Below are 24,933 nucleotides of genomic sequence, written 5' to 3'. Positions count from 1 at the left end.
CGCTCCCTCATGATTTGTGACATCTGTGACAAAAGTCCACATTTTGGTGTGCCCTTTAATTGACCAGACCATAAGTAGTGTGTGTACTGGTCATGCTCCATGACTCTCGTGAGTTGAAATACTCAATCTGAGATTGTAGTCAATGGGAGTGGCCAAGTGACACTGGACTACTGGGTAAAATAAATCATTCCATAAACAAATGCATCAAGAATCTGAGCAAATGTCATGACATTCTATTTTTGTTCACCATTTCAAGTTTGTGGGTTTATATTTTTGTTGACTATATGTACCCTGTTTTTTGGGCATTATCCTACGAAAATTAACACACATGTGAGTGAGTGCGCATGTGTTTGGTGAACGGATTATCTTCCATTTCTCAGTTATTACCAAGATTTTTCAGGTCTCTACTTCGCGTTACAGTTACTGTTATGGTTACTGTTATGGTTATGGTTATGGGTAGGGTTAGGGTAATGGACAGGGTTAGGGCATATAGCACATTGGCATGACCACAGCTCCGTGGCGAAAATTATGTGTGTAAGCATACAAAAACACTGTGCATTACTTTTCGTAGCTTTCAGGCTGCCCTGGTATATACACTCTTAGAAATAAAAGTGCTAAGTAGAACCATATAAGGTTCTTCGGCTTGTCCTCATAGTAGAAACCTTTTTGGTTCCAGGTAGAACCTTTTACAAAGGTTCCACCTGGAACCATAAGTGTTACCAAGAACCCTTTTAAAACCCTTTATTCAGGAAAGGGGTTTTAAATGGTTCTCTGGATCAAAATGGTTCTTAAAAAAACAAATGGTTCCAGGTAGAACCTCAGCCCTTGTAGAAGAACACTTTTGGAACCCTTATTTCTAAGAGTGTACAGTTGAACAGTATTTCAGAGTTTTATTCAAGTACCACCAGAGGAAGCCTGTGTACAGTTTTAGAACCATGGCTCTACACAATTCCTGGAAAATGAAAACATTCCAGTTCTTGCATGACCTGCATACACATTTGCTTGAGTTAAGACGTCCATTTGACTGGTATAGAAGTCAATTCGACCACTGCTCTGAAAATGGCTGGCAGCCAATGACCATAACCAGAAAGACTGAGAACCTTCACGGGCAACAAAATTCTTACTTCTCTGGTCTGCATTGACAGCTCTCTTGAAAGGTTTTTAAAGTAGATTTTCCAGGATGTATGTATTTATTTATTTCTCCAACCGCATGGTAAAGCATCAAAGAACACGTGAGTGACTGGTGGATTTAGTGTGATTGCCTGCCTCGCCATGACATTCCACGCATTCCTCCATGTTCTCCGTGCTCCACGGTGGTGACAGTGTGTGCTTGTGTGTGGTTCGTGTGACGCTCTGCCGGCTGGATGTTGCTGTGGAATGATGATGATGATGATGATGATGAGGAGAAGGAGGCTCCACCCTTCGCTCTGGACCATGTGGTTCTCATCCTTCCCTCCTGTTGCTGCTTCTGCTTCTGCTGTGACAGTGAAGAGGAGACGTCGGGGACAACAGTGTCGCTGCTCAAACGGAAAATGTTCATATCTAATTAGAGTAGAACAGTGTGTTGCTCTTTATGGGCAACTTTAAAGTTTAGAGGATTTTTCTGACAGACAGGTGCGCACTGTGCGCAGAGAGGATGGGCAGACGCGAAGCAGACAGCAGAGGCACAATGAACTCCAGCGACCGCTCCGAGCTCGGCTGTCTCCAGAACGCCTCGTCTAACGGCCACCGAGCCCGGGAGGAGTCACTGTCCCGGCGGCTGGACAGACGGAGACAGCCGGAGAAAATGGAGGCGACTGTCGCCGCCACATCCGAGCCCGTGGAAGTGAAGAAGCACCAGCACAAACACAACTTGAAGCACCGCTATGAGGTGATGGAGACTCTGGGCAAAGGCACATACGGCAAAGTGAAGAGAGCGGTGGAGAGGGCGAGTCTGAAGACGGTGAGTGTGCTTCTGCTGCAGCTGAACATGATGATGCTCCACAGTACATGGTGTAGTTCATGGGCGTTTCAAGGGAGTTTTGGGGGACCCATAGATCAATTATAAATGTGCTGTTTATGCATGAATTGTCACTTCACCTACGGAGTGAGAGTGAAGTATTGTTTTTAGTGGTCCTGTCTGTTTGTTTGTTTGTTTGTTTGTTTGTGCTTCCACACTTACACTTGCCAATATGACCACCAGAGGCTTGTTGCGTGAGTGAGGTGAAGTCTGCCATCTCTGATTGCCTTGTTGGGGGGTTATTTATTTGAACTAAAGCTATTTTCTGACTGGGTATCAAATATGAGTGTGAATGGGTGAATGACAAAACTGTAGAAAATACCTCTCCAAAATAAACACAAAACATACAAAAATATAAGTAACTCAAATTGTATGTACATGTTCAAAAAAGAGCAGGAAGAAGTTTTCACTGAATAGTTCCTCACATTTTTTTCATTTACTCAGTAAAACTCCAGAAAGATTGCTATGTACTTTAAATTCACGCAGACTCAGTGAAAATGAATAGGCGAGGGTCAAAATATCGCTTTTTGGTGACCATCCTTGTACAATACGATAATCAATACGCCAGGGAAAATATCGATATTTTAAATAACAAATATTAGGCGCTCTAAAGTAAACTGTTCACTGGTGTGGTGGCACCGCTAAAATGATTGAGGGAAAGTTACCTGGCAGAAGAAGAGGGAGTTTACCGCGGGATAATGGTGGAAAAGACTCAGACTTTATGCACTTCGTTCTCTATCTTGTGAATAAATAGAGAAATCCTGCACTTTTCACAGATATTTCGTTTTCTTCAGGTAGACAGATATCGTGATGTATCGTTGTATGATTGTCTTGCAGTATACTGATTATCACAGAATTGTTGCATCATGATAATACTGATATCGTGGTGGACCATGTATCACATATTGTATCGTGAGGTAATAACCTGTGATTCCCACCCTAACCGTGACAGACTGTATTCATCTGAACCTTATAATACCTGCTTTTCACGAGTACGGAAATAGCTGCAGTCGACATTTTTCCAGACCTGCAGCATTACAACGTCTGAACGTCTGATTATCCTTTTATACCTTTCATTATACCTTACAAACATGAACAACTATACCAGTTCTATAAGTTAACACATATCCTCGTCCATATACCTATATATCTTTCTATCTATATATTTTTTTAGCTCTAACTCCAAACCTTTCCTCAAAATCAGTTCATAGACTTAGCTCTCCACTGTGTTTTATGTTGCTGATGCTTTATCTTCAGACAGCCTCTCTCTTTCTGTGTTTGTTTGTGTGTTTGTGATGAGCTCATGGGCAGATGACGGATCACTGTGTTGTGTTCTTGCTTCCTGTCCCGCTGCCAGGCTGAAATGCCTTTGCTCTGACTCACTCAGCACTCGAACAAGGGGATACAATTACTACAATAGGGCTAGGACTCCTCCAGGGAGAAGAGAGGAGAGTCTGAGTGAAACATACTCGCCCAGCACACTGGTCCCACTTAGAATGTTTACACAATGTTAGATTTGGTGCATGGACAGAACACCAAGTCTGACTCCAGTCTGACTAAGCATGTACATATATATATATATATATATATATATATATATATATATATATATATATATATATATAATTGGACTATGAATCTCATTATCCAGGTATGTTAGTCCATCTAAGACTAGCTCCATTTAAGTCGGACTAACATGTTTACATGACATTAATGGCGTGTTTCCACCGACTCGCCTCCCCTCGCCTCGGTATGGTTAAGTTGTGTCTCCACTAGCATAGTACCTGGTACCAGGTCATTTTTATTACCTGCTCTGGCGAGGTTCCAAGCACGCTGAGCCGGTACTATGGATGACGTCGCCAGACTGCCGGTCACTGATTGGTCAGAGTGCCGTCACAGGAAGAGACTTACACGCGACATGAACTCACCACAGTTTCATGCAGCCGTGCAGTGATGACTACGCCCAAGTTGAGTAGGTACTATTTTTGTAGTGGAAACGCAACCTTAACCATGCCGAGGCGAGGCAGGACCATAGTAGAAAAGGGCCATAAGAAGACCAAATTGTTGTCTTACTAAAATTGGACTTTCGACGTACATGTAAACTCACCACTGACACCTCCCCTTCCCTTCCCCTCTGCTGGCCATGTGCATTTGTTTTTCAACTGAGCCGGCGAATACAAGCCGTGGAGCCATGTCCATGCAGGTTGGCATCTATTTTTGCATGCCTCTGTGTATATCAATTCTGGGTTATTCTGGCCAAAAGCCAGGTCCAATGTTGTCATGATATGGTGACAGTCTAAATTAGCGTCATCGCTATCTTGCCGTGAAGCAATTTGTGTTCCTCACAAGACCCAATACTTCGAAAGACCTCCTGATTCTGAGGACTCTGGGCTTGGTGGCTAAAAGATAATAGGGGGAGTGGTAACACCCCCATTATTAACTATCACAATGACTCAGAATCTGTTAAATTGTGGTAAAAATGTTGCATAGTTCTGCTTTAATGGATGGCAGAAAGTCAGCATAGTACCAACTAGCCGCCAGCGAAGGTTGTTTTGGTCAGTAATGTAATCGGTGAACTGTAAAACCCCCTAACAATAACAATCAGAAAGGGGTCACCTCGCCACCTAGTGTAGTGGTACCAGACACATTTCATACACTGTTCATCGAAACTGACTGATGTGTGCTGGCTGAGTTTCTGGACCCACAATGTAAAAACCAGAATGTGGCGCCTGATTCGTTTTAATAAATGTTTTTTTTAAAGTTCTACTGTCAGGCTTTCTTTCCTCTCTCAGCTCTGATAAGAGCACAACGAGGCTGAGACCCCATTGGCACAGTTCCTCTGGATACTTCCACTGTAACTATGAGCTGTCCGTCTGCAAGAAAGGTTGGAAACAACAGAGGACAGGTTGGAGACAGATGGAAGAATATCCAGACAGAATTATTTGTGCTGTCTCTCTGTGTGTGTGTGTGTGTGTGTGTGTGTGTGTGTGTGTGTGTGTGTGTGTGTGTGTGTGTGTGTGTGTGTGGGACAAGGGGAAAATAGCCCACTGAATTCCTTAAGCTCGTAGCCAGCACATACCAAGGATTCTTTGAAACAAAACGGACATTATTTTTGGAAACAAGACCAAGAGACTGTTATATGGAGGAGGAGGAGGAGGAGGCAGTTTTTAAGCGAGAAGTAAGATTAGTAAGTGTTTTATGTCATCTTAATTAAGATGTTTTTAGAAAATGTGAAATTCTCTCCTTCTAACCCACACACCAATTTTAGCAGCAGGGACACAAGGAGTTGCTGGCCTACTGCTGCCTCATTTGGTAGGTTTGTGTTACTCTGGTGAATCCAAATGAAGTACTGTGAAGACCAAAGTCACAAAATAACACAATTGAAGTTGAATTTGGAGGCAGCAGTGGACCAACAACTCCAGTGTTCTGTGAGGTAAAAATATGTGTTTTTGTCAATGGACTTTAGTACAGCGACTGACATTAAGATAAGATGGCATACTGAAGATGATGCAGATTTTATTAGGTAATCCACTTCCACCTTCCCCTTCTTGGCCTCTGTGCACTGGGAGCACACAGAGTCACACTATGTGATCTCACCAGTCATATTCAGGACAGCTACATCAACTGTAAAACATGTTTTATTAGGTTTGTTTTACGTGTTGGACTGTTTCTGTTTCTTGGCTGGGAGCAGCAGCAGCTATCACGAGTCCAGCTAATTATCTCACCCAGCCAAAAGTATAAATCCCCATAAAACCACAAATTAAAGACCAGATTTAGCCAATAAGATCCATATCATTTATTTGTCCATGAGTGAGCTTTAGAGGTAGCTGCCTGGTTCCTAAATCCATACATTATTTGAAAATAACGTGATTTAAAAATAGCACAGTGATTTCTTGTTTAAAGCAGACCTAGACCGGAAGTTCCAATTAACGCTGTTTTTTTGTTGTGTATCTGCGTCATTACCTCGTTATGAAGCCCTGAAGGTTCAAAACAAACAGTTCAGCCATTGCTGAGAACGCTGTGTTTTATTGTAATCTCGGGCTCAGCGAGATCTCCCTTCTTGTTACGTAAACAGCAGTTCTCCTGAACAGCAGATCCTCCTGCTCCGGGCAATAGTCCGGGCACATCCGGTTGCGTACATAGAACCGCAGAAGAAGAATAACGTCCGTTGTGGAGGTGTTTCACGAGCGACAGTGTCTTCTGACTCTGGGTCTGACTCTGGGTCAAAGTCATAAAAGGGACTGCGGTGGGGAGTCTTAAATAAGCTATTTTTAAACATTGTCAAAACAATGTTTTGATAATGAGTAGCAGTGCATCCACCGCTCCAGAGGGGGGAGCTGCGCTTCTGAGAGCAGTTGTGCTGATTATGTGACTTCCAGGTATTGACCAATCACAAGACAGTTGGGAAGGCTCTACGCTGGCTGGCCAATCACAACACAGTCTGTCTTCTGGGGGTGAGATTTATGTCTGAAATATCGTGGCTGAGTCGAGCGTCAGTGAGGGGAGATTTTGATCGGCTCGTTTGCAGAAAATAGCAGGTTTTTGACCATAAAAACAAGTTAATATATGTAAGTAGACCTCCATAACTAACATATATGTGCAACAGGACCACTCTATGGATTAGAATTGGGTTAGGGTTAGGCACTTAGTTGGGATTATTAAGGTTGGGTTAAGGGGCTAATGCAATGAAGTGTCCTCACTCAGATATCAAAACACTTTTGTGCTTGTGTGTACTTTTATGTGTTTTTGTTAGGGTTAGGGTTAGACATTAACGGGTTATTGTAGAGGTTTGGGGATAACACTTTTTCTGTGTGTGTGCATCTCTGTGTTGTGCTTTTGCGTGAAAATGTTTGTGGGAATAATGTGACAGGAAGTCAGCGAGTGACTGCCCACCACCCAAAAAGACCCCACTTGACATTTCTCACGCTCACAAAACACCCACAACGAGTCAAGAGAGTCAAAATTCATGCTGTAAGACAACACGTCATGTTGTTATTATTTGTGCGAAATATACACATAATACATGTTATTGCCTGTACCATTACAGCATGCACAGTAACCACATCCTGTAATGACGTGAAAGAATATGTGATGACATCGGCATGGCTCACACACACACTCACATCTAGCTTCCCAATGTTTTCTACATATCCTGTTACAGTTCTGTGCTTTTTGGCCATTATCTCACACGGAGCACATTATTCGGATGAACAATAACCCATTGTTAGTGAGAAAGGATATTTGCAGGTCACACTTGGACATGACGCATATGCTGCATATTTGCAGGGGGTAAAAAAATCACGCACACCTCCACACACATGCCCGTTTAAAAATACTCTTAATGCCTTTATGGTGGGGAACCATGCCCAAGTGTGTGTCTCTTCTCTGTGCTCTGCTGGTCTCACTTCAATGCCAAGTCCATGGCTTTAAAATGACAGTCAAAGACAATTTCTACTTTCTACTCACAATAAAAGGGTAGTTCATGATTTTGAAATGGGCTTGTAAGAGCTATACTTCTACATCAATCCTGAGGACAACAAAGAGCAAAAGTGATTTCAGTCTGAAAGTACAGAAGTTCAGAAGTACATGCTGTCTTAAACTCCGGTTTTTAAACTCCCTTTTGTGTACTTCACTTTAATTTTTTCTCTATTTTTTACTCTAAATTATTTTTGTTTTTTTATAACGGGAGACAATATAATTAAGAATTTAATTTCCACTTGAAATCTAATTTTGACAATACACTTCTTGAAAACAGGAACAGGAAACTAAAGTGTGTGTCCCATACACTGACTATGTATAATTTCCCTTAAACTACCCCTTAAATTACCCCTAAACAGTTTCCTGTTTTCTCTTTACTCTTCCTTTCGCATTGGCATTTGGGTTCTTGAACAGGCAAACATCTACAGCGATAATAGCTCCCAAGTGTAGAAACAGTATGTGCTGTTTAACTGACAACTTCTGAATGCAAGAGGCCTTATCGCTCTGACTCAGCACCCACTTTAAGACTTTTAGCCACATCACTCCGGAGATACTAGGAAACATTTTCTCATAAAAAAATGATAAGTTTTCTTCAGTGGACATCCCACTATATACAAGTCTATCTTCGCACAGCAATAGAAGGTCAGGTCACGTCAGATCCTGGGAGTTCACTGGAGTGTGTTTATGCTGTGTTGCGTAACTGTAGCAGTTGATAGAGTGTGTGAATCGTGCCCTATGATGTCTGGAGATGTTTTCTTTCCAGCAGCTGAGAATTTCAGAGCCGTGACCCCTGAGAGAAGTCTGCTCATCCATAGGAACTCTGTAGAGGATGACAGACCAGTCAGTATTAGGACTGTCACTTTTTAAAAATAAAGTACCCCCACCCACACACATACATACAATCAATTAATGGAACTCCTACTATTAGTCATGTAAGGTTGAACACTCACTGCAATGCCTGTCTGTGATGACTCTTCTGCCGCCTCATTAGGGTGGAGCTAACAGCTAACACTAGACTCAGATTTGTTCATGCTTTGGTGATGTAATTGACTGCTTAGAATTCAAAATGGATCCAAGGCTCTCAGCACCCTCTACTGGAACACACAAGAATGACTTCAAATGGGCTGATGCTGATGCTGATGCTGATGCTTTTAGGAAGCACCACAAAAAGCCTCCCTGGGCGTGTTCACGTGTACAACCAAAAATGCTACTTTGGGAAAACTATGATGTCATAGTCTCTCCTCTGCTTGCATTCGCTGTCACTGCCATCGTCATCTTCCACTTGTGTTTGGAGATTATTTGGTCTTTTTCGCTTTATGATAACTTGTAATTGTAATGTTTACTTGTTCGAGTAAAGCTCAAAGTCATATGTACTATACCATTTTGTATATACTCGTTCTGGGCATTACATGTGGATGAAGAAAATGACGTGTTTAAGGAGATCGTTTTAAAAATTAAAAAGTCCTATTTTCGTGTGGCCTAATGGTGTGTTTCCACCAGCTCGGTTCGCCACGGCACGGCACGGTTTGGTTGCATCTCCACTACAAAAAAAAGTACCTATTCAATGTGGGTGAAGTCATCACTGCACAGCTGCTTGAAGCTGCGGCGACTTTATGTGACGTTTTACACACACACACACACACAAACGAGTGACTAGTGACTTGTACAGCAGTTGTCTTCAGCGTAAGTTAATTAAAACATATGTTCAGTATGTCCACCTTGACCGGAGCACAGACTCTGACACAGTGTCTGGACTGACAACAGCGGCAGGGTTTGTGGACCAGACTCCTCTGTTAAATATTTCTATGGTATGGTAAAAAAAAAATATACATCTAATGGCTGACGGCCATTAGATGTATATTTTGAACTGGAATTTGACCTTTTCCCTGAGAAAAAGTCCAAATTCTGAATAGTGACAGCCTTCATCAGCACCTCGCATCCTATTTCCTCATTATACCACATCTCATACTCCTTTTGTTATTGTTTTTGAATTAGTTTATGTAGTGTGTGTGTGTCTCTGTGTGTGGGGAGCTACATGGGGGGGTACAGTCATTCCCTGGATGGGATTAAGGAGTGTGAACACACAGTGCAGCTGTCAACCTTCTGCCTTTGAGCAAGTTCAGATCAACTGCTCTTGTCATCCAGCCTTTAAAGCTCACATAATCACATGTAATACCCAGATATTTTATTTGCCTGTGTGTGGATATATACATATATATACACTATGGTTCAAAAGTTTGGGGTCATCTATACATTTTTTTTGTTTTCCATTAAAAGTCACACTTTTATTCATCAAAAGAGTTGCAAAATAAATAGAAAATATAGCCAAGACATTGACAAGATTAGAAATAATGATTTTTATTCAAAATAATAATTTTGACCTTCAAACTTTGCTTTCGTAAAAGATCCAGCAAAACTGGAGAGATGGTTGCTGGAAATGGGCCTCTATACACCTATGTACATATTCCATTAAAAACAGACGTTTGCAGCTAGAATAGTTGTTTACCACATTAACAATGTATAGAGTTTATTTCTGATTCATTTAATGTTATATTCATTGAAAAAAAAAGAGATTTTCCTTAAAAAATAAGGACATTTCTCAGTGACCCCAAACTTTTGAATAGTGTATATATAGTATAGTATATAATCAGGTTCCATGTGATGATCACATAGATAATGTTGTTGTTCTTTCACAGGTGGCAATCAAGTCAATTCGCAAGGAGCGCATCACTGATGACCTGGACAAAATTCACATCCAGAGAGAGATCGAGATCACCTCCTCGCTCAGACACACAAACATCATCCGCTTCCATGAGGGTAAGACTGCAAACACACACACACACACATGGTGCACCAGCTCTACTCATAGCTGTGGCTGCAGCTACTGTATTTTCATTATAACTTATCCGTTTATTAGCTATACCAGCGATTCTCAAAGTGTAGGCTGTGACGGTACTGCAGGTGGACCTTGAAAGGTCTTTCAATACAAATAAATGTTTTTAATTTTCAGTTTTATAATTAAGTTTGAAGCTGCAATAAAAACTAACGATTATTTTAATAATCGAGTTATCTGTCGATTATGTTCTTGAATAATCCAGTAATCCTTTCGTCCACAGAAAATCTACATTAGTGTTTGTCAAACAGAGAAAGTGCGATGTTCAGTGTGAGTGAGTTCTTTGTTATATGGAGTAAATAAACCAGAAGAAATTCACATTTAAAACACTCAAACCAATTAATCGATGATCAAAATAGTTGATACTTAATTTAGTAATCGATTAATAATCCATGAATCAAGGAATTGTTTCAGTCCTATGATAGATTTTAAGAAATACTCATAAGGACTAAAACAAAGCCAAAGCTTCTTCATGTTGATGTTGGGTTTAATATTGTGACAGAAAAGGAAAAGGTCCAGAAAAAAAAGTGACCAATCTCACAAAGTTCACTAAATATTAATTCAGTGCCCACTGGTGTGCACAGGCCAAAGACAAACAGACAAACAAATGTGAAAATACAACATGAAGTAAGTTTCAAGTCAGCTATTCCACTCATTGACTCATTGACTTAGATTCAACCGTTTGTATATTCTTCAAACCAACTTCACCACAGTTTGTGTTCCTGCAAAACTGACAAGACGCACTTTAACTGACAAACTCCAGTGAATGTAATGCTGAGCTAAGAGGAGCAGCTAATGAGATCCATTGTATATGTTTTTAATATAGTTAATAATAGTCTTATTAACTGAAGGGCTTTTTGTAATCACTGAAATAATTGATTCAATAATTTCGCCCATCGCTACTACACATGTTGGCATGCGTTGTATTTTAAAATCCCTATTTTCTTTGGTTATTTTTGCAACAAATACACAAACTGTAAACAAGAGTCTAAAAAAAGGAGAAGACTAATTCTCTCTCCGATTATTAAGTGATGCAAAAATAAACCTAGGAGCAGCCAATTCCTTTTTATGGGAGTTGGTGCTTTGGAGTTTGGAGTATATTTTAAAATAGATCATTGTAAATATGTATGATTTGTTTTTGTGTTCCTTTCTGTTGCATATTCACACAAACTGTAAGAACTTTGGTCTTTATAAATAAATATAAATATACCTGTATCATCATGAGAGGTGGACTCATTAATCATACTGATTTTTGACTTTTCATTTACTTTATACATAGGTGTTTTTTTATGTCAGATAAAAATGCAGATTGCAGAGTGCGTGCGACCATTACAGACCAGTTAAGTTAAGCAATTCTGTGAATTTCATCAGATAGAAAGGAAATATTTTTTCAGTCACGGCAAAAATATGTTTCCACACTCTGTTTGTTTCCACACTCTCAATGTTATCTGATTAGAATACATGGCACCCCCCCCCCCCAACAGCACTCATACTGTATACACATATCTGCCTAATGCAGTATTGTTGTCCTGTGTCCTGTCCAGTGTTTGAGAGCCGGGATAAGATTGTGATCGTGATGGAGTACGCCAGCAGAGGAGAGCTGTACGATTACATCCAGGAGAGGAGGAGACTGTCGGAGACAGAAGCCAGAGGCATCTTCAGGCAAATCACCTCTGCTGTCCACTACTGCCACAAGGTTTGCACACGTGCACACATGCACACACACGCACGCATGCACGCACGCACACACGCACACACAAACACACACACACACGCAGCCACGTTCTCCTTGTGGAATTCAACTGTGCACAAGCAAAACATGTGGAACTGCTAAATCCACTAAATCCTAATCCTAATTCGTCAGAAAAACTTGACTAGAGTTTTCAGATCTCTGTGGGTTAAGGACACGTTAAACTGTGATTGTTTTATGCGGGCACACAGTGACATATTTAACACATTGTTTAAATTACCTTTTTAAGACCGTGGCAAAGTAAAATACATGAATCCTGTTCATATTACAGCTGCAAATAATGATCGTTTTCATAGTCAAGTACTTCTTTGGTCCATAAAATGTCATAAAATGTCCTTGAGTGTTTCTCAAACCTGGAAATTAATTAGTTTTAATGATTCCTTTGTTACATGAAGTAAATAAAGCTGAAGAACATGAGTAGAGGTGAGGACCTGTGCCTTTTCAGTCAGCTGGGTTGGATGTGACAGAACTATAATTCTTATTTTAGCATTAAATACAGAGATGATCATGTGACCTCCACACAGTGAGGTTGGATTACCCCCCCCCCCCCTTTGCCCTTGAAAATCGTCCCAAAATAGATATGAATGTTCTGGCATGAATGAATTATTGAATTGATGCCTTTGAGTTATGCAGGAAACATGAAAGGATTATTACGCCTTCTCGAGATGAATGAAAATAATTTATTTTAAATATATACTTAAATATTAACTCTGCATTAGTTATTAAATCACCTCTCCCTGGATTTGTCTAAAGTGGCTTTAAAGCTGCAGTACATCGCCTTGGTGATTGTTATATTGTTCTGCCTCTGATATAACTTTATTTGTGTGCTGCCTTCTTTTATCTGCAGACTCTGTCAAGCAATACTATCAGACCTCCATAACACCCCTCTGGCTGTCAGTGTTTATCTATTTAAATAGTTGCAGTTCAGCCTTTGTGCAGCGATGAAGGTCACGCACAGGATGCACATAACAGTTAAAATATTGTGTGAAAAATGCTCAACATATGCTCAACATCCCCTCAAATGTGTCCTGTCATGCAGCTGCCACAAAATGTTACTGTTGTTTATATTTGTCTTGACATGAAACAAGTCACTTCCTGTGTGCCGTACAGGTATATTGCTGTTAAAGGTTGGGCAATCAAACCTAACCTAACCATAACCCAACCTAACCATAACCCAACCTAAACAATACATTATCCCTGATTTGTCATAACCACTTAATGTTCCCTAACCTTTACCTAACAACAATTCAAATCTTAATCCCTAAACTTAACCAGTTCCTCAGAAATTAGTTTCTGCCTCCAACACACACACATGCAGACACAGGCTTTCATACAGTGCAGAAAACATTTAAAAAAAGTCATGGTTCATCTCCTCCACTTACAGTAAAGTCTCTGTAGAGGATGTAACCACTGAAAGAAAGAAGGCTATTCATGCACATCAGCCAAGAGATTTGAGAGGGAAATGACAGCAGTGTACAAAGTTTCTGTGCGTCACTCTGCTTCCATGGTCGAAACACTTACGTATCTACAGATGTTTTGTTATTTTCAAAGTTAACAAAGGATGCTCAGTGAGCTGTGTTTTAAGGATGTGACGTCATCAGAATCTGCCAAAAGACTATTCCAGGTTGCATCCTGCATCCTTCACCTTAAATTCTACCCTTACCTCATTTTACAGGAATGCATGACTCTGTTGTAAACAATTTAAAATGTACAACTTGCAGCCGTTCTCAAAGTTCTCAATTATTGTAAAAATATGGACTTTATATGTATGAGCGCAACGTCCAACACTAGAATCAAAGTTAAAAAGGACTTAAAAATCCCTGAAATCATGTGTAAATCTCCAACATTTATTAACATTTAAATTTCTAAGTGACTGTGTCAGACATGCAGGAACTACTGAACGATTTTTTAATGAACTGATTCTAATGATTCAGTTAGACTGAAAACAACTTATTTGTCTGTCACTAGTTTGTGTGTTTGTGTCGTGCACAGTGTGAAACGATGTCATGGCAGTTTCGTGCAGCTGTGCTATGACAACCACGCCCACATTGAGGAGGTAGAGTAAAATGGAAAACGACGACGTGCCTGATAGCCTACCAAGCAGAGTACGATCGAGTCGAGTAGAGACGAGTCGTGAGAACTGTATCATAGAAAAGCGCTGTATGTATTTTACTGTTTTACTTTGAAACAAAAATGACAGTCGGGCTGTTAAGTGTATAAAAGAAGCAGTGTTTGTATGGTGACAGCCATCCAGGAATGCCACTATATGTGAGGTTTCTCCCGAGTTTCTGAGTTGGAAATCAGAGGTCAGGGGCATTCCCATTGAAGGAATTCCAGGTTCTGACTACAACTGCAATGCCCTGTAAATCCCTGGATTTTTCCATCACTTTGTTAGAACTGAAGAAGACTCTTGGATGAGGTCAATTGTCTTCAACTTAACTCAAGCAAGTCCACCTGCCTACAGCTAACTCTTGAAAATGACTGTGAATCAACCCAAACAAAGCACTTTCTCATACCTGATGGCGATGAAACAGTTTTATGGGCTGAGAGGAGACTTGGACCTACAACATGAGGCCTGAGTAGAATGTTTGGGATATTAAAATGACAAATGAAATACAAAATACTCTGGTTACGTCCTTCATGTTTACGTTTTTGTGTGTCTCTCTGCCCTCTTGCAGAATGGCGTGGTGCACCGCGACCTCAAACTGGAGAACATACTTTTAGACCAAGATTTCAATGTAAAGGTGAGATGAACACAAACTGAGCCTACATACAAAACATTGTATCTATTGTCATTGTATCCATTCAATCAGTGGTTGTTTTTGACTGTTCAGAGACCTGTAGATTAGGGTTATGTTAAGTGCAGACTAAAGTGACCATAGGAGCGAATGTGAGAGTGAAAGGAATCTGTTTGTTGGCTCTGATAAGATGCATGGATGGCCTCTCACCTCTATTACAACTATGTTATTGAACCTATGTAGCCTTCAGTCTAGCATCAAAATTATGGATGCACCGATCTGGAAATTGTTGGCCAAATCCGTAAAAACACCGTAGCATCGTTGTTGTATTTTTTTTTAAATCTAATTTTGTTGTTATAGCTGGGACTGTGTTTTTATCTGTCAATGATAGTATATTATATATTATAGATTAATATTCATGATTCAAAAAATAAATCCAGTAAGAATCTTTGAAAATATTTAAGAGGATCTCATCGAACATATCAGACAACAAGGTTCATGCCCCTCATCTGGTTCAGACAGACAAGCCTTTTTTCCTGCACAACGCTCCTGCACTGTGCATGCAACATCCTGTTTCGGTCGTGTTGTTTCGGTGATAAAAGTCTTTCGGCCGAAAAACGAACAGTCCTTTTTTGGCCATTTTCGGCCGATATGTTTTTGTGGACGAATTTTCATTGCATCTCAAATCAAAACTCAAAAGATGTTTAGTTTGTCCATTGTGAGCTACTGTAAAACTGGCCTGGATACTTAAAAAAAAGGCTCTTTCTATAATAATGAAAAACAACAATTAATACAATCCGTACAGTAATTGTACTCTTCTTAAATATTTTATTTTACACGCTGTACCTTTAAAAAAAAAAAAAAACGTAACAAAATTGTTGTCGGTCTAATAAATCACTGTGTACAAAGAATAATCCACAGATTCCAGGTAACACTTGTTGTCTTTAAACATGAGCATACATCTTTACTGACACACAGGCTGATGTGTTTAAGGAAACAATCTTTTTCCACTGCTTATGTAATAATAAGCACACTGGGATGACACTTCATGTATAGTACAGCTAGTAATGCTGTAAAAATGCCTCAATCCATTTGCACATTCAGAACATCCACTGGAACACTTTATACCCACATTAATGTTAATGTGTTGCACATTGAAGCAGCACAAACACAGTGCCAGGTCTAATAAAAGACCCCAGGGGTCATTTGTTTTGCCTTTTTTGGATATTCCTCTCCTTATATGGGATGTGTGTGCAGCCAAAAGGGGGGAATGTAGGGAATCCAGTGGCATTTGCACCAATCGGAGGGTTTTTTGATATACATGTGCACTCTGTGGCGTCTCTTTCATCTCAGACCTCAGGATCGCCACGCTGAGCTTTAACAGCACATTCTGCAGGAAACGATCAAGACGCTGTGTTATGCCTGTGCACGTTTGAGCCGTATAACAGCAGCTTAATGGCTTGTGGTAAAAAAAAAAAAGCAGGCACAGCCAGACATGGGCCTTTAAAGTGGTGGGTCAAGTCTGAAGCCACGGTTTATTAATATCACTAAGCAGAGGCTTTGGGCAGTGATCGCCACAGTTTCCACACACGTGCACAGGACTCTTTAATATGTTTAGAAGAACGAGTGTTTGCCAGAACACTGAAGTGATGAGCAGGGAGTGCACGTAGCAGGTATAAACAGCTCATTCTACACATTATCGTTGCCACTGTGAGTTGACTTCTATGTAAACACTGCGTCATCCTCCATCTGTGAAGTCGGCTGTTTCCCTGTCCCTTTGCCCCATGGAAATAAAGCTGTGACATTGAGTATTTTTAACACCAGCAGGGCCGATAGTGAGCTGCTGCACATGCTACAGTAATAATCTCTTCAGATATAGAGAAGAGTGTGTGTGTGTGTGTGTGTGTGTGTGTGTGTGTGTGTGTGTGTGTGTGTGTGTGTGTGTGTGTGTGTGTGTGTGTGTGTGTGTGTGTGTGTGTGTGTGTGTGTGTGTGTGTGTGTGTGTGTGTGAGTGATTGTTCCGCTACGTGAGAATGAGCAGCCTGATGTTTTTGGCCCCCGTCTCTTTCCCCGGTCACACTTTGTTTGGCAGAAGCTCGGCATACTGTACCTATTTTTGGCTCCTTTCAAAGGAATCACTTTGAGTTACTGTTGAATTTCTTGTTCATTTGTTTTTCACAGAGTGCCATGCTCTGAGAAAATGAATCTGGAATGCGGGGAGTGTGAGTGTTGGAGTGAATTCTAGGGCTGCAACTAACGATTATTTAAGTAGACATATTATACACTATTTCTACAAGTTAACCTAGTTCCCTGGTGTCCTAATGAAAATGTGACTTGCTTTGGTCAAAATACCATAAGGATGAAGCACCATAGCTGTTCAATCACCCTGCCAAAACAGCCCTGTTCAGAATTGACATATGACATTGCCGTCATATTTAAAATGTATCCACTGGACACGTAAATCCTCTGACGCTGGAAGTTTGTGTAGAACTCTGTGCTGCACGGTGCAGCCAAGAATAGAACACTTCTCGTACTTCCACTCTTCTGGATACTATGCCCTCGCCTGCACACTCACGTTTTTTAGGGACAAAGCGGTGCTCCATGAGACAACAATTCCAGGAATTAATGAGTGCGGAAGTCAACATCGCGTGTTATATCTCCTGTGCTTAGACGGACCACAAAAACATGAGCGAGTCATCTTCACACTTTGCCTACTCATAGGGCCTCCAGAGTCTCAAATAGTATTAAAGGTGAATGGTTTTAAAAAAGTTGATTTTGAATAATATGTCTCCTTTAAACTGTCTTTTTACAAATGTTGTTTCCAACAACTCACATAGAAAATACAATCAAATAAAGGCAGACTGACTTTGTGTCCCAGTCGTCTGTAATGGCATGTAATGCCCAGGTAGGCTTCAGTGGCTACACTTATAGTGGCTGCACTATATATATATATCAGTGGTGAGAGCAATTTTGCTGTCGGTGGCCTTTATGGCACTCTTCACGCCCCAGAATATCTCCTAGGTATTTGTTCTCCATCAGTCTGGTGAAATAGGTCCTTGAGGGAAGAGTATAACCAGGGTTAAAGGTGTCTTAGGTGTTTTTTTGAATCCCTCACCCTCCACCATTGCCTCACGTCTGTTACCAGGGTTATGTAACTTGCTGTGGTGTGCAGATCTTCCTCAAAACATAGTCACCAATGCTGGGCTTTTTTTTCCCTGAGGTGAGAGAGAAAGTGTAGTATGAAAATACAATATCTTTTCAAACTTAATAGCTACGGTACTGATCTAAAATGCAGACAAGGTAAAATTAGATATTGCTTAAGTTCCTGTTATGAAGAAAAAGAGGATTCGCATTAAACTGTCTCTCAGTAATTGGATAAAATAATCCAAAAACTCCACAACGGAACGTTATACACGATTATTCAGCTAATTATCGTCAAATACGGACAAATGCACTCCAAGAGAGCACTCCACCCTTTTCCGATTGATAAACTCATGTAAAATTGCTGATATTAACTATGGACTTTGGTGTGGGTACGCTGTATGTACAAAATTCAGTTTCCAGATAGATTATTAGGCTGTCTGTTTTGAAAAAACAGCAAACATATTCTTAGGATTTCATACACTTAAGAAGGTATACATTTTATTGGATGAGCCCTTCTCTTAAGTGGCTAAAAATCAGTTTTGCTGATGTCCCTGCTGGCAGCCACAGAAATGGCTCCTCACAGCAGGGTGCTTGGCAAAGTCAGCATAGAACAACACTGAACAAATCTGAACTGTTTCTTTAATGAGCTGTAGGCTGTAACATGTACTGTTTTAGCAGGTTTTATGTATGTAAAATTAAAGCCTTTATTACGCTAGGTTGCAGGGTTGTTTTGCCTGTTTTCTTTTCAGCATCAGTTCTGGCCAGCCTTCATTTTGTTTTCATATAGTACCTTCGACATCCTCCTGGAATACTGCATGAGTTATTTTTGCTAATGTTCTATGCAAGGATTTGTTTTGTCCATTACACTCAGTAATGTCCCTACGTATAAATACACACAGCTAGAAATGAGGACAGCAAAAAAAAACGGAGCATAGTTAATCATAGTTTGTCAGTGTCTAATGCCCTCTTTTTCTCTTGCTCCACAGCTGGCTGACTTTGGCCTCTCCAATCATTTCCAGCGGGGCTCTCTGTTGCAGACCTACTGTGGAAGTCCTCTCTATGCTGCACCAGAGATAGTGAAAGGGCTGCCATACCAGGGACCAGAGGTAGGTCACACTCTGCCCTCACTGCTTTTCACATGAGATACTGTTATTATAATGGATTTTTCCATAACACTACAACAGGGTAACTCTCAAAACCAATGCAACTATCATAAAAACATGTTATATTTATAGATTGTAAGCTCTTTTTTTTATTGTTAAACCCGGTCCGGTAACGCAAACATCGGTTCTCCAGAACAGCAGATCCTCCTGCTCGGGCACTAGTCCGTGCACATCCGGTTGCGTACATTGAACCCCACCCCCTCCCTAATTCCCCCGCTCCCTGCCCCCCCTCCTCCTTCCAAACACCTGTGTCCAAAACCAGTGAAAAACAGAGGAAGAAACATGTTTTAAAGTTGTCCTAGTTCAAGAACAGTTGATGATAGAGATTAAATGTGTTTGTTTGTGAGCGTCAGGAGGTTTTCAGGAGCTCCCACATTCAAACGTGTGAAAAATGGGTGTGAATTGACAGAAATTACAGTTTTAAAATCACCCTCGTCTTGATTTTTTTTAAATCTCCAAAGCAGAGTATTAACGTGGGAGTCAATGGGAGGTTTGACCAGAACTCTGTGCGCTTTTAGGTGATTTTAAGAAAAACTGCAAGTGCTGTCATATGAAAATGAACATACATAGCAATGAGGAAGAAAAAGTAGAAGAAGAAGAAGAATATATGCTGAACAATAATAATACAGTAGATGCTTGGTCCACAATGCATACCACTGACAACTCCCTATGCAATGCGGGAGCAGGCACTCTAACTTCAAAATGAAAGATAACATAACAAAAAGCATAAAGTGTATTTGGCATATAGTTTTAATCTGCATGTCTCCGTGTGCTCTAGGTGGACTGCTGGGCTCTGGGCGTGTTGCTCTACGCTCTGGTGTACAGCAGCATGCCGTTTCATGGCGCCAGTCACACCACACTCACTGAGCAGATCAGCCACGGTCGCTATCACAGACCCAACCCCCCCTCAGGTAAGCTGTCATCACTGTCCATGTGTCAGAGTATGTACACTTTTCATCAGAATGTTGAATGTGTGGATATGGTGATATACAGTTTAATCAACCATCGCAATAAAAAGCACTCGGTTACTTGATAGTAGTGAAGTTTTCATTCAGATGATTAATATTTTACTTGAGTGGCGTGAAAATGCTGTGTTTACGAAAATATATCATATCTGCTACTCAAAAAAAAAAGGTAACCCTTTACTATAAGGGAACATTAATTAACGTTATTAAATGCTGAAATAAGCATGTACTAACTTTTAATATTTCAACCAAACATTTAATAATGTTCAGGTTGTTAATTAATAAAGTATTCAAGGGTTTATAAAGCTATAATGATTAATGGGAGTAATGAATAAGCTTTACTTAAGTATAATTAAGCATTTTCTAACCAGTGCTAGTCTTAATGAATGTACATTAATAAAGGTTAACATGGGTAATGCTTAATTATAGTTAAGGAATGCATGTTTTACATTTAAGAATAAGGGTCACAGCGAGCATTAATAAAGGTAAAGTATGCTTATTTAGTGATGGTGTATGTAAATGAAGTGTCAGGGTTTATTTTAACTTCACAGACACAGAAACCTTTAATAAATGTTAGATAACAAAATACAGTTACGCTTTTAATGCCATTTTAACTGTGAGATAACAGTTATAACTGACATTAACAGTAGCTTTATAGACCCTTGAATAATATATGAATAACTCAATTAACCTGAATAACAATAATAAATAGTTAGTTCGTACATGAATTAACTGCTAGTAAATACTCACAAGAGCATTATGTTAATTAATGCACCCTTATTGTAAAGTTTTACCCAATTTTCTTAACTAAATATAAGTTCAGGTGATTTCAGTGTGTTTTAGAGTGATTTTATGTGTGTTTTTTTGTATTATTCCAGCATAAATATGTATCATAATTATTTTTGGTCGGGATAAACTTTGTTGTGAACTGTTCCTACTGTCCTCTGCCCAGTCAGACGTAATTGCTTCGTGTATTGTTCTCACTAATGTCCTTTTAAATGCGTTGAGTTAAATTGAGTTCAGTTGCTGTAAATAACTCATCTCTGCTCCCCAGACGCCTGCGCTCTTATCGACTGGTTGTTGACGGTGTGTGTGGACGAGAGAGCCACGATAGAGGACGTAGCCAACCACTGGTGGGTGAACTGGGGTTATGAAGAGAGTGTGTGTGACTGCCCTTCACCTCCGCACCAAGAGTGCCCCTCCCCGCTGCTGGCTCGCTACATCGACTGGCAGAATCGGGTCGCCACTGCCAGCAACATGAACGTTGACCCGTCCTCAGCCCTGCGCTCTCACCACCACTTTTACTTTAGCTTACCTCTGAAGAGTGGAGGGAGGACATGTGGAGGAGGAATGTCGAGCCTCAGGAAGTCACGCAAGGAGAATGCAATTCCCCAGGCTGCACAGGGAGCATGTGGTGGCGCTTGTCCCACAGCTGCCTCCTCTACTGTGGTAACTTCCACTTTTGAACGAAAGAAACCCAAAGGGATTCTGAAACCCCAAAGGAGCTTTGACTCTGTGTTCCACAGTCCTCCTAAAGAAAACTCTCCCTCCCAGCTCTGTAGTTCTTCTCCACAGACTTGTCGGACACATGCACTTGCCCTCACTCATGCAGAGGTGCTGTCCGCCAGCCTGCCGTCCCCCACAACATTCAGTCAGCCCTCATCTAAAATGCCCAAAAAGGGCATACTAAAGAACATGTATGGAGGGGAGTCTGCCTCAGAAAGAAGGAGCTCTGTAGTCGGAGTTAAAGAGAACATTGCAGGAGATTCATGTACCTACAAACAGCACAGTTGTCTCCCAGCAGTACAAGATAGTCCCACCATGTGCACAGAGGCAGTAAGACGAAGGAAGGGTATTCTGAAACGTAACGGCAAGTTTTCACGCAGCCTGGATCTTCCTGATGACCACCACCTGTCATCTCCCTCTGCAGCCCCTGCATTGTTCCCTGAGGCTTTGCAGCAGCTCCTCCACACCGGCATCAAGGGCCGACGTAGTCGTCCCTCCAGCGTGGTGAGTGAGGATAGCATCTTCTCCTCCGATTCCTTTGACCTGCTGGACCTCAGCGCCCAGTCACATCGCAGGATTTTCTCTCGGGGGAAGCAGCACAGCGCAGGCAGCTCTGAGGAGGAGCTTGAGCCACTGAGAGCTGAGGTGGACGGTGTCACTGAAGACAGAGACAGACAGAGAGGGATGCTGACGTAACCTTACAAACATCCACTTCTACTGAGACGATCAGAAAGTCTTGAGTACATGAACTCTCTTGAGCATTGTACGGTCAATGTAAAGCACCAGTCTGAGCATGTTTTTCTGTGATCACCCAGCATCTGTGGAGTTGTGGAAATGGCACCTGAATGTGGGAGAATTGACAGACTCTAACTGTGTGTTTACACTGAATTTGAGTTAATTCTGTTCCCGCAAACCTTATTACATAAGTCAATTACTTTGGATGACGCTAGTGATGCACACAGTCACATTAAATGCAATGATAGGGTTAGGGTTAGGGTTTGTCACCATAGACCATATCTAAAAAAAAATGTCTGACAGTTTCCTACCTGACACCACCAACACTATAATGAATAGCCACCAGGGGGCGACTCCAGTGGTTGCTAAAATAACAACATTTTCACTTGATTTATTACATAGGTAAACATTTTCCTGAGAAGTTAATGGTTTCAATCGCTAGTCTCAAGTCTTCTGATCCCGTTTGTAGGAAAATAGGCAAAACATTCATGGCACAGGTGAAACAGAATGTGAGCAAAGTCTGTCGTGCAAACCGTAATTACCTAAGTCAATCACTATGAATCAAATGCAATGTTATGTCAAACATGCAAAGTTGGAGTCTTTCAACTCCTGTCAAAATTGCATGATGCGATGTCACCATAGATAATATCTAAAAAAAGGTACTCAGTTCTATAGTTTCCTCCCTGTAACAAACCTGGAAGTATAATTATAATAAATAGCCACCAGGGGGCGACTTTGCTGGTTGTTAAAGGAACTCCATTTGAAGTTTTTGGGTTCAACTTTCAAAGTTAGCTTCAACTTCTCATTAATAATGTTGGTAAACTTTCCTGAAAAGTCAATGGTCGCAGTCACTAGTTCGGGTCTTCTTCATTATCACATTTTTGGTAAATTATGGTTACGGTTTAGAAGAAAATAGACAATAATGTACAGCTCATATGAGTGGACACCAGCTGACCAATTGGTGTCATCACAACCATTTGGTTGTTTGACTTATCTGATGTCTCTGATGTGCTAATATCTGGAGGACAATATTAGAGTTGCACGATGTGGTCACCTGGAGCTCATGCATCACGTCTCAGAGTAACCTCACCTGCCGCATAACAAATATTTTGGATTTCACAGCGGATTTCTGTTCAGATGAGCCTTAAAAAATCATTGTTTGATGACGTTGGTATTAAGGTTTATGAAACTGAGTGTAACTAAGCACCATCTTGAGTATGTGAATCAACGACAAAGACATGAACTCACTGCAATATTTCTACTCAACACATTTACTGTCTTTAGCATGTGTAAGCACAACATAAACGTTGAATCCACTGAAATGTGCTTGTATGCAGATATAAGGACATTTTAAATGCGGATGTATGAGGTACTTTGCTGTAAAGCTGCTGGAGGTTGGCAGGAATGAGCTTTATAATAACATGGCAGTGACTGGAGGCAACAGAAAAAACAATGTCTCACCTAATAAAATCTCATGTTGGCTTGAGTATACAATATCTTAAGCATAATGTTCATGTTGCTATTGTATGTTTCTGTCCCTTCGCCAACAGGAACGTGTGTGTAACTTTTGAAACCACACACATCCATCAAAGTCCATTGAGTATATTTCACAGGGTTAAGGAATTGCTGGTCTACTGCTGATCCAATGGTTTCCAAAGACCAACATGACTGAATAACACAATGGAATCTAAATGATGGAGGCAGCAGTGGATTAACAGCTCCTGTGTTTTCTGGGACATTAAGTCACTGGTTTTATCAATGGTGCAGGGAAATAAGCAGTTTACAAAGTAGCTCAAGCTTCGGTTAAGGAGTATCGCCACAGTGTGTAGTCGTGTTTGCTGTGCATGATCCTTGAGATGTTTTGAGGAAAAGGGAATCTTGTTAGCAGCTGTAATCAGTGACACACTAATCTGAATATTTGGGTAATTGGGTTCATTTGAAGACAAAAGGTCTTCATCAGTGTTGGTTTCATGTATTCTCAAGAGATGAATCTTTGACATTTAATTCTGTGCTCACTTGTTGGAACAATGGCTATATAACATAAAGTGGCATGTAATTCACATGTGATAGATGTGTGCTCTGGTACCTGAACAAATCACACTCAAACCCTGTGCTGCTTATGAATGTTTAATAGGAAGAGGCAGTGTTCCCCCCAAACTTTCTATACTTTTTTAAAGATGGCAAACTATCGTCACCCAAATCACAAAACACGTTGTGTCAAGGGCAGATTTGTGCATAATCTGCAGAAACTGTAACACCTCATATCAAACTTTTAGTCATGCTATTTAGAACATAATCGTTATTTTAACTAACAAAGGTTGGGGAAAATGTTGCACATTTCTTTGGGTACAGCCCCAAAAAAATCTCCTGTGACCCATCTGTGGGTCCCAACCCAGTGTTTGAGAACCACTGGGTTAAAGTAGAGTGTTACTGGTTGCACAGCATTATTGAATACTGTATATTTGTACCACACAGTACTATTATAGTGTGCACTATAGTGTGCTCTGTAGCTTCTTTTGCGTTACTGTGACATCACTGGTGCTGCTGTGGGCATTTAAACAG

At 40.7% G+C, this 24,933-nt stretch overlaps 1 protein-coding gene across 1 annotated transcript; it reads left to right on the top strand.

The window, feature by feature from the left end:
• The first annotated feature begins 1,615 nt into the window (after window positions 1-1,615).
• Window positions 1,616-24,836, top strand: LOC310931663 (NUAK family SNF1-like kinase 1). The gene is made up of 7 exons (XM_083894886.1): window positions 1,616-1,942; window positions 10,174-10,294; window positions 11,915-12,066; window positions 14,799-14,864; window positions 18,989-19,108; window positions 19,944-20,076; window positions 21,185-24,836. Exons 1-7 carry the CDS (start codon window positions 1,637-1,639, stop codon window positions 22,330-22,332), a joined length of 2,046 nt encoding a protein of 681 aa, XP_083751012.1. The 5' UTR covers window positions 1,616-1,636; the 3' UTR covers window positions 22,333-24,836.
• Window positions 24,837-24,933: the final 97 nt, after the last annotated feature.

This window comes from Microchirus variegatus (assembly GCF_963457635.1).
Source record: "Microchirus variegatus genome assembly, chromosome: 9".
Classification (NCBI taxonomy): Eukaryota; Metazoa; Chordata; class Actinopteri; order Pleuronectiformes; family Soleidae; genus Microchirus; species Microchirus variegatus.
This window is presented reverse-complemented; position numbering and strand designations above follow the sequence as displayed.